Genomic DNA, 11,761 nt, shown 5'->3' on the forward strand with positions numbered 1-11,761 from the left:
ACCGTCATTTTATTTCTCTATCAATATTTACTGTACAATAGCATCTTTGGTCGAGGGGAAACAAATCTTGTTTATGATACTATTTATTTTCTTTTAATGAAGAAAACATGTTGTATTCGATAAATATTCTATAATTATATTTCAACAAAATTAATTAAATATTGTTGCACCTGTTTGAATTATACGAAATTATGTCGTGAAAATACATCAGAGTTTGAACTATCGGGATCGACATTGCCCAAAATCACGTGCTAGTAAGGCAGGAAACTACCGGTCAGAAATGGCATTTTCTGAGGGATGTTATATTTTAAAACCCTTACTGTACTGCAATACATGTTAATCGACCGTTAAGAAATCACAGGTTTCATATTGATCTTCATAACTTTGGATACCGTGACGAAGAAACCAGTCCGTAAAAAGCTGGTGTATTGGTAGAATGACAAGTACAATTATTGGGACAGTCTTGACGTGATTGTCTTATCAAAATGTGAAGTGAAGCAATGTTGTTCTTTGACAAAACCCATGTCGACATCCCGTGGTCCGTAAAGGGCCTGTCACACCCACAGGCACTCGAGGCCAGGATATTATTTTTTAAACATTGATTTTTGTTTTAGCACTCATGACTGACGTTATTTAAACGAAATATCAGCAGAATTCAAGTTTATGTGCCGGTTGACAAATCCGAGGTCCACGGTCATTAAAATACGTGTATTAAAGTATTAAGTTATTAAATAATATCCTGGCCTCGAGTGCCTGTGGTCACACCTACACGTCCCCATTCGCATGACTATTGTTTTAAGGAGTCCTCACGCCGTTCTCGGCGTTCTCACCTCATTGCATTAATTTTTCACTGTCGAGGTATGAACGCCATTCTAGGACGACTTGCCGATCGCTATCGTTTAGCTTGTGGTACAGAGCTAGGGCCTCGAGTTGTGTCAGTTGGCGCGCGCAGGATGTTACGGAAAGTTATTAAATAAATCACATACTACACCTCCATGCCTTTATCAATAGTAGGAAGTGCAGTCTCGCGGTATGTACGAACAATTCGAAATGTAACTGAAACAAACTAGAAAGGGTTCGAACAAGAAAGAAAATTACAGGTTTTATTTTTTTTTAATCAGGTGTTCGAAGAACTACCTGTCTGTTTTTAACTGACCGGGGGTTTACCGTAATTTTTTATAGAAACAATTTCAGTTGTTTGGTAATGTGCAACATACCAGTTTGTTTGAGAGAAAGAAAAATTGTATGTTGTATTGTTGTCATTTTACATCCTATTAACAGTGTATATTTGTCAAGTCAGCTATTAATAACATTGATCTAGGGTCATTCTCTTCATCACCGGTTGTTTTAGAAGTTCATATTTGGTAAACTAACACGTTTTTATTGTACAAAAGTATATAGAGATACCAATTACAATTATAATTGCATTTTGTAAATGCTTGAAATATGTTCATATTTTCTTTAATGTTCATTTCCAGATTGGCCATGCCGGTATCAGTTTTTTTGTACATGATATATGTAGTTCCATGCTGGAATAAACCAAATAACTACATTAACATCCTGTATGAAATTCAAATGAGTATAACAGGGAATACTCTCTCTGTGGTTACAGAAACATCCCATAAAGTGTATGATACAATCTATCTTAGTATTTACTAAAAAATTCAGATTTCCTATTGAATATTTCTTATCATGCATCTACATTAAAGAAAATAATGTAAAAATGCCTTCAGATATGTTACTTTTTACAACTTATTATTTTTTATTTTAATTTCTAGTTTATAACATCCTGATGTGATTCAATATCAACGAATTTGTATATTCAAAATGAATGTTTTTCAGTACATAATGATTTTAATATACTGTACATTGTATATATAATAGATTTGTTAAGTATGAGTGAGTATGTAACAAACTGGGACAAATAGGAGTAACCCAAATGTCTGTGAGGAATTAACCAAACATGCAAACCTTAACGCAATGAGATGGTGGAATAAGCATCAATTAAAGTAATGTGATGGAAGTGGTGTGGTATGTCAAGAATTTGAATTAGGGTAGAATCATTCACATAATGTACATACTGACCTGTCATGAAAAAAGTATGGAGTAAATATACAAGTAACTCTTAAATGAAGAAATATAAACTAAAATGATAAACAAAAAAAATTCAAAAACATAAACAAGTTAGAATTAGTGCACCTGCAGATATGATCTTACTACATTAGACCAACTAATGCGTATAATACCAGATTGATGAGTCTGTACTCTGTAACTTGTGAATATGTGTTGATGCCCCATGGCTGTTTGAAAGGGTAAATCCTCATCTTGTTTCTGTAAATGTTTCATGAACATGTGCATATTTTAATATCAATTATTTGATGATTAGAAAGTTTGAATATTGTTGGTAATTTTATCTTTCACATGTTTTTTTTGCTATATATTTCTTGCATGAACATGTGCAGAGATTTTAAAAATTGTTTGTCGCAGTGTAGATAATTTTCGAACATGTTTCAATATCATAAGTTCTTGTTTAATCAAAAAGACTTTGTTACATTCTATTGATAATATAGATAAATAGATATGAAAAGAATTATCATTTTCCTCACTGTCCTGGTTTAAACATAGAAAAAAAACCAGTAGTGCTAATGCTTCCACTAGCTTTTACATTTATTTCTTTATATAGATATGTAACAGTTTGTCTAAAACGAAAAACTACTGAAAAATTTGGTGGATGAAATAAAACAATATTGATATATTTAATGATGTGATGCATGGCTTTCTCTTATCTGTACATGTATACATGAGGTTACTTTTTGAAAGAGAAGTAAGTAATTAACAGAACCACCAGCAATGTACAAATACTGTACCATATTTAACAAAGTTGTGAACAGAGCATCTTCGTAACCTCAGGTTCAATGCTCCTAACCCATAGCCATCTGTGTCTCTCACGAAGATGAAAAATAGACCATTCTGTGAAGACATGGTTGTGTCCTGTGGCAAGATTCTTTACTCTTACTGTACTGGTTAGCATTTGAGGACCTCCAGTATGTTGTTCAGTGAGGTAGCAACCAACTACATACCACAAAGAGACAACTAATCAAAATGACTGAGGTCATTGAAGCAGAAATAAGCTACTTCAGAACCGTTTTAAACCATGAAGGTGGGGTTCGTTAATTTGAAAATACTTTCTACAGGTAACCCTTCATCTTCTTGACAAAAACATTTTATCATTGCTGGTCTTTTTAGTTCAGGTGGAGAAAACAGTTGATGCCAGACACATGACATACTATCCTTGGAGCAGTTAGCTCTATAATTGAACAGTTCGAGATAATCCTCAAAACAAAATGAAATAAAAAAATGAATAAATAAACAAACATTTTCCAAACTGGTGCTCAGTAGCTGATTCCCTATCTCGAATGTGCTCTGTTAACACATTTCATACTACTGATCAGCAATGAAAACCAAAAACTATACACAGATGTGTACAGATACAAAAGGAAAATGGTGTTGTGATGCAACGTTTTAATTTCTGGTGGAAAATAACACATGCTAAATGTATTACTCGTCTGAAATGTTGAAATAAACAAGCAGACATTAAAAACAAACCTACAATGTACTTTTGGTCTTTCTGTAGCACCTTTAGATATACATATGTATAATGTATTGAACTATTGGGCAATCGTTTAGGCTCATGTCACTTCATCAGTACCATAAAGTAAAGAATAAAGAAGATCATTTGGGGATATTTTTTCCTTTCCTCATTATCACCCTATCTTAACATTTCAAAGAATGAATTTGAACCATATTTCTCATTTAACTTTTAAACCATCAAATGTTGATATTTGTATTGAAAGAAACATGCAAGATTAACTCATTTCAACTATTTCTTAGAGAATAAATTTAGATTAGAGCAAAAATTGGAAAATAAAATATTTCTCTTTACCTTTGCTGACCACATGGAAAATATTACGTGCATTTAAATAGAAACACACAACGTCAATGAGTGACCATCCACATGCATGCATATGTATGTACACTATACATGTAGACAAAGTATATATGTATAGATCAATCATATATATCAAACATGTATTTACAATGCATTTGAAAAGAAGACATACAGTATAAATCACTACTGTGTACTTTAATAAGCTGTTTATTTTTTTTTAATTACAAAAATAAATTGTGCACATTTCGATACATATCAACAAACTGTAGTCCTACGGCAACAAAAATTTTCAATAATACAACACAATTTTTAGATGTATCCGTATTAAAATGTACATCAACATTATCAGAAAGGTGGGAAATCAAGGTTACATTTTGTACAGATGTAACTTTTCTCTACAAGTGGTGTTCCAATCCTGATAAGAATACATTAATACAGATTCCTTGTGCTTGAATATTTATCATATTACTAACAAGAGGCCTAGCGGCCTTGTCGGCCACCTGAGATAAGCAAAATTGAATATAAAGGTTTAAGGGTAGCTTTCAAGTGTCATCAAAACGAAATTGTGACATTGATGATAGTAAGCCAGTGGCAATACATGCATACCATCAAAATTGCCATCCTATACTAATAATTCTTACAAAATTGTTTCCAGTTGGAAATAAACAATGTCATGCTCAAGAAAGCACTTTTTTTTATAAAAAAAAATTACAGTAAAGTTAACCTCTTCCTTAGGAAGAAATGTGAGACCCATTTTAGGAATTATAGCACTTTAAGATGCTTCCATCAATGCAAAGCTTTTGATTCTACCACACCAGGGTGTTGAGAAGAAGATTTTTGAAATTTAGGTCAATCTGACCCCTTTTGGCCTTGCCCATCAGGCCCTGGTGGTCAGTCAGGATAAATATATGCATGCCATCTAGCTGTCACCCTATTGCTCATAATTCTAACCAAGTTTGAAATATTTTCAATGGAAATTAAACAAAATGCTCAAAAATCTATTTTTCCTAAATAAGCTATAGTAAACTTTACCCCTTCCCATGAAATATACAATTTTGATAAAGTAGCTTAAGATGCTTCCATGCAAGAAGAGCAATTGATTTTACCACATCTGGGTTTTGGGATGACAATTTTTTTAAAATTTGAGTCAATTTGACACTTTTGTCTCCTCCCTTCAGGCCCCTGTGGTTCTCTTTTGTTTCATTTTAAGCCAGAAAAGTTTTCTACAAAGTTTCGTTGAAATCGGTTTAAGGGTTTTTCAGATGTTGAAATTATATATCTATTTATGAATTTTTTAACCACCTCGATTGCACTTTAGCTCTATATCTGATTGTACCAAACAGTTCTGATGAAGCATCACCTATGATGCGAAACCGGTCAACTGTAAAACTGTAGCAAATAAAATACAGAAACTGCTGAGGTGTGTTGTGATTGTATCTCATTACTGCCACTTGTCAGCTATACAACCGCCCTAGAGGTATCCACACCAACAGCTAGGGACCTTAGCTGGAACTTCATTGCACCTCAGCGTTGGTTCCAAACTTTGAACCTAAATTGTTTACAGATGCACAACAACGGACAAAGGTGATCCCAATTGGTCACCATGAGACTTTGCTTCAGGTGAACTAAAAGTTTTAAAATTTGTAAAATATCAATCATTAATAATTTTTTTAAAAAATTCAATAAATATTTTTCATGGTAAAATATCTTCAAATACGTGTTTAACAAGAATTTATATGCAATACAAAAATCAAAGTCTTGATAGATTTCCAAATAAAAAAATATAAAATCTTGTTTTTGAAAAATGGCTCCAGCTCACTTGAAAATGTTAATAATCAATCATCAAATTTTCTGTGGTAGGAAATTCTAGAATAGCAGCGTGAATTAATTAACAATGATTCTTCAGTAACTGAAGGTAACTGGTATAGCAGTCCTGAGATAAAGGTGTAATTCAGGGATCATGTAATTCACCATTATTCAATTCCTTCAATTGTACATGTTCAGAATATAAGAAACTATGACTGTTAATCTGTGGGCGGAATGGTGGGTTAGTGAGAAAAAATTTCACAGTTTCTGACTTTGATACAAGGAACATGTTCTTCAACATTGTACATAGATACACTTTTCTTGTACCATGATTTAGTCCTAGCTTAGTTGTACTGATAATCCACACAGCATCTCGTAATTATATACCCAACACGTAAATAACTATGCTGTGCATGCATTTGTTGTGTTCTTTAGGAGAACGATAAAAAACCTAACTACACATTCAAAAAATATGTTCTAGTACGTACATTGGTGATAGAGAAAATAAAAATTCTAACATGGACTATAGGACAATATCTATCACTACAAGCAAATTATCTTAAGCTAATAAACCTCTTCAAACATAAGTTCGAGACTCTATCATAAAACATGACAAGTTTGATTACTTTTCAAATTAAATAGACAAAATGCAACATACAGTAGATAAACAAAACCTACGATCAATGCTATAAATTATCACCTGAGAGTTAATTGCTAGTAGCTAGCTGTACTATAACTCCTGTCTACAGAAGTCTTTTCTTTAGCTCTATTGGCTGATTATTAAGCTAAGAGTTTCTGGGTTCCATCCCTTACAAAGGCCATGAAATGAATACTAACTTCCATCACATGAGTATTAACATACAAGTATTTTGATTATATATATATGATTTCTAGTTTGGCAGCTTACCAAAAAGCTGCAATGCTGGTGGTGTATGTGTTTCATAGTGTCCTTCCACACATTTCTAAAATACTGGTACAAAATGCATTAAATACAGAAATTTCTTTTCATTGATTCTGTTGATACTCTTAAAACAAATTTAAATATCAATAAACTGATAAAAATAGTATAAGTAGATTTACAGAGCAACATATATACATTTATCCTTCAAGTGTCAACAAAATCATTTTGTTTGAAAGAAGACAAAACTGAACCCTATGAAAACATAAAATATTACAGTAAATTCTTTACTTTCCCACCGACAATCTGCCATTATCTACCAAAACTATGCCTTTCATGACCAAAAACTTCATGGAAATTGTCTGTTCAATGTATTTATAAAGAATTAGGAAGGATGAAATTCTTAAAAAGAAACTTTCCGATCACTTCCTTAACCATCTCAGTCGAATTCTTAGGAACTAAAATCAAGAGAAAAATGACAATAATGATTAGGACATGTTACAATGATTTAAGTCAGATTTGGAAGGAAACATTAAGTCCCTGAAGATACATGTATATATTTGCTCAACGATGAAAATGTCAACATGCCACTTGGAAAACATGTTTATACATATAGTAAAGGACTATTTAAATTAAGGAGTGGAATGTGTTCGAATCATGAGTGCACCATTCACTCTAGCAAGTCTTAAGAATTTTCACTACATAAGGAATTTCTTACTGAGAACCATCTTAAGGCAATGAAAGTTACACATTGCAGCTTTGAAAAGAACATGCGATTCTGCAACCTCACTTGTTTTAGGATCAAACAGGAACATTGTGAACTTTCCACTCAGTGTTCCTATAATTAAAATACGGCCCTCAAACTCAACAGCACCAAAGTGGTCAAATTTGGTGATACCGCATACCTGTGTAGCACTTTTGTTGTGAAACTCCACTATCTGGCCCTCTCTGAGGACAAGATAAACTTTGTCCTCATAATTCACGGCTCGTCCCACACTTCCTGCACAGGAACTTGGTAAATCCCCTACCACAACACACTGATTGGTAGATGTGTTGTAACACTGGATCACAGTAGCTGGTTGCCTGTTGCTATGTTTTCCTCCAAATGTGTAAATCTTTCTCCCTATTACTGCTAGAGTTAAGGATGACACAGGCACCTGCAGGTCCCCTACCTTTGTACATGACTTCTTGTGTACATCAAATTTTTCAATGCATGATTTGGTTTCATTGGTCTGCGACATCCCACCAATAAGGTAAATGGCATCTCCATAAGCTGCCATTGCATGACTCCATCGACCTTCATTCATGCTACTTTCTATCCATTTGTTTTCTTTGGCCACAAAATGAAGAATGATTTTCCTTTCCACATAACCACCAGATATGAATATATCCTTGCCATCAGTACAGACTGCAAAACAGGGACCTGTTTCCTTAGGAAGGTCCATCAGAGTGAAAGTTTTACGGTGACGATAACTGTAGCATTGTATCTCTGTCTTCTGTGGATCAGGATTTCGACTTCTAGTGCCAACCATGCATATCACTTCCTCTTCTCTATAGTCACTGGCGAGTGTACTGCTGTCTTCATCATTAGACTTACCCATAATTTCCTGCACCATCTCAACACAATCACATTCTTTGATAACTTCCATGACTAAAAGTTTCCTGAGGTAGTCGGTATCCATCAGACTTAGTCGGAGATGACCAAATATTTCTTTAAGGTCATTTCTCCTTTCAGCTATGTCTACCTTCACCCACTTAATGACAGCATCACACACCAGTTCCTCAGATGATGTATACAATTCCTTGTCATCAATAATCAGGGTTAATTCCTTGGCAGACATGCTATCAAATTCCTCTTCCCCACAGATCTCAGGGAAGTACTTCATGATGAATGTCCAGCTAGTCTTGATGAGATTCTGGAGGCCATGAGATGTGGCAATCCTCCAGATTCCAACACAGTTGTCAATGTTGAGGTTCTGACGAAGGTAATTCTCACAGATAGTTTGCAGACTGGTTACCTGCAGCATAACAGAGGCCATGAGAAGTTGACTAACATTATCATTGTTGACGTGGTCCTCCCCTGTGTATAAAAACGACAGGATCATCTCAAATGTTTCCTTGTCAACACCCTGGAGATACACACGCTTCTCATTACTCTCTCGGAAACCTGTAGCAACAGATAATTATTTATAGAGATGTCATGTACCATTCACTTTTAAGTCTGTCAGCATATATTGCTGAAAGTGGCTAATAACACGATGACATCTCCTAAGTGATCAACAGAAAAGTTTCGAAAAAATCAAGAACAATACTAGAAATGACGAGTTTATAGCTTGTAACATACAAATTCTGGCTCAATATCAAGGCATAGGCTTATTATTGTATAACAATGAAGAAGCCTTGAATATTGATTCTACTGGACATGTATTTTGTACAGTAATAGATATGGTTGGCCTTAATACACAATTCACATATATCATGTTACAGTATTTGTATAACATAAATATAACATAAACTGAAGCAATTACTGTCAAAATGGAAGTCAACAAAGTCACACATCAAAAGGATTAATGGTATAAATCTCAGTTGTACACTTTTCATTTACATCTATTTTTTTGTCAGGCACCTCATTAATTTTGGCCATTTGGTATCAAAAGGATTATACAAAACTTCATATATATACGTACATGTAAATAAAGTTATGTGATATTTTCAGGAGTGAAGAAGAAATATTTTAAAATTTAAAAACCCAGAAGTTATTTTTCCTTGCACATTGAATTCTAGGTTTTCTTCAAGTATTTTATTATCATATAAACTTTTGTCTTCAAAGGTGTTTAAACTTGATTTAATGTTAATCCTCTTAATGTCACATCTGTCTCAGGGAAAGTTTATCTTCCTTGATTAAAATTCAAGATAGATAATACCAAACTTATTGTCAAAATGTCGATCAGTTTTAATCAACAGAGCATTTTACTTGCACAAAATCTTACAACAATGTGAAATAACATTAAAGCAAAAGTTTACACAATTTAGAATAGCTTTAGATCTACATTATACATATAAATATATTGACAAAAGGGATTTCATTGTTATTTTCATTTACACATCAGCCACTTTTACATCTCCTATATCAAAATTTAAAGTTTGACATGATAGCAACATAATTATCACATTGAAAGAAGTGGGTGGTCGGGTGGTGCAGTGGTAACGCACTCGCCTTTCACCTAGCCTACTGGGGGTCGATCCCCGGAACGGACGTGAAAAGGTAAGTGGTTACCTGCCCGACCACGTGGGTTTTCCCCGGGTGCTCCGGTTTCCTCCCACAATAAGACCCCTCGCACGCTTATATCCGGGCCAACAAGAGTAATTATTATAAGTTGATATAACTTGTTTCGCAATTGTTGTAAAATAAATAAAGTTTATATATATAAAGAAGTCTGTACAGCTTAATCAAGACATACAACTGTACCTGAATTAAACATGGCATTGAAGTAGTCTGACATGGCCCCAAGGACTACCCTGTGACAACAGTATGTCTCATCATCGACCACCACCTCCACGTCTGTGAAGCAGCCTGCACGCCACATAGACACAAGGCCACGTGACAATTCCTCATAGTATTTCAGTCGACTGTACATATCCATCATTGCAGTCTCATCTCCTTACTAACTAGTACAAGCAGGTATATGATACTGGTTCATCAATTCAGATCTAAAGAGAAATGTAAACAATTTCATTTTCAAGGCTAATATCAAGCATCCAATAATCAGTGCATAAAATGCATATGATATTTTTTTTTATAATTCACCGCAATGTAGATCTGCTTACTTCTAAGAAAACCCTTTGATATAATTATATCAGAATTCTGTAAAAGGAAGATCACAGTTATTGAATCTATTTTATAATATCTTGAACTATGGTGATAAAATTTCATATGATTGAGATTCCACAGAAATATTGGCATCAAGTACTGTTTCAACAAAGTTCCTTTCACAAATCCAAAACAATCTGAAATGGCTATCTCAAGCCACCTTCAATATTTTATTAAGCTTAAAATTTAGCATGCAATACTGCTTATTAGTACTAGGACGTATTATAACAGACTTGTGTGTAATCTTACAAGCATATCAATATCCCTTTACTCATTCTTCAATATCAGGGAAGTGTTTAAATTACAAATTGAGGCTGGTTGAATTCCCATCTTGAATACTCTAAGAAGTTTTGAATGTGGCATATACATGTCCAACTCAACTTGGACCAATACTGAACATTTGCATACAGTGACAAGGGGATCCCATCAGCATTTCTTTAGATAAAGTGGTAATGAACTTTAAATGCCAATTTCCAAAACAATGGCTTTCAGCCATCATGAATATCCAATGAAGCTTAATTATTGAGGCATTGCTAGCACAACTTGGATATTAGTTAGCAAGAATATGTCTCAATCATTCCGACTGACTGGCAAGTACATGTAATAGCAAATTAAGGTGATCATGTGGCGCAGTGGTAACGCACTTGCCTTTCACCTAGCCATACAGGGTTCGACTCCTGGAACGGACGTGAAAAGGTAAGGGTCACCTGCCTGACCAGCCAACTGGGCCAACAAGAGTGATTAGTATAAGTTGAAATAACTTGTTTCGCAATTGTTGTAAAATAAAGTTTATAGTTCATAGTTTTTTAGCTATGTATCAAGTACCACCACGTCCACGTCTAGAGCCATATCTTGCCATACATGAAGTATTGAAATATGAAATGAAATAATAGGAATGGGGCCATTATCTGATTTTTGGTACTACGATATTCCAGTCCTGGACTCTCAAATTTTAAGGACCCACTTTCTGTCTTATTAATGGGACTTTTTTAAATAAATTTTTCATGATGTTCTGGAATGAGAAAAAAATAAACTAGAAACATTACTGGTCAAAGAACTCCACCAGAAATTGTCCTGTACTTGCATAACTTTTGACTGTAAATAGAGTTTGTCAGTGTGGGATAAATGGCATTATATAAACTGATTATGTAAATTGTTTATGCGCAGTTGACGTTTTACATTAGATATCTTCAATTCAGATTCTTAAGAGTTATGGTGTCATTGTTTTGTGTGCTTG

At 34.1% G+C, this 11,761-nt stretch overlaps 1 protein-coding gene across 2 annotated transcripts; it reads right to left on the reverse strand.

The window, feature by feature from the left end:
- Positions 1-6,780: 6,780 nt before the first annotated feature.
- Positions 6,781-10,357, reverse strand: LOC132544612 (kelch-like protein 24). Of its 2 annotated transcripts, XM_060208235.1 has the most exons (3): positions 10,123-10,357; positions 7,559-8,820; positions 6,781-7,111 (listed from the first exon to the last, which is right to left on the reverse strand). In XM_060208235.1, exons 1-3 carry the CDS (start codon positions 10,298-10,300, stop codon positions 7,076-7,078), a joined length of 1,476 nt encoding a protein of 491 aa, XP_060064218.1. In that variant the 5' UTR covers positions 10,301-10,357; the 3' UTR covers positions 6,781-7,075. The 2 variants fall into 2 exon arrangements, with proteins under 2 accessions (XP_060064218.1, XP_060064217.1); XM_060208234.1 differs by having other exon boundaries at positions 6,781-8,820.
- Between the last annotated feature and the right edge of the window lie 1,404 nt (positions 10,358-11,761).

Source organism: Ylistrum balloti, unplaced genomic scaffold (genome assembly GCF_031769215.1).
Source record: "Ylistrum balloti isolate Yb309-2 unplaced genomic scaffold, AGI_CSIRO_Ybal_v1 Utg369802, whole genome shotgun sequence".
Classification (NCBI taxonomy): Eukaryota; Metazoa; Mollusca; class Bivalvia; order Pectinida; family Pectinidae; genus Ylistrum; species Ylistrum balloti.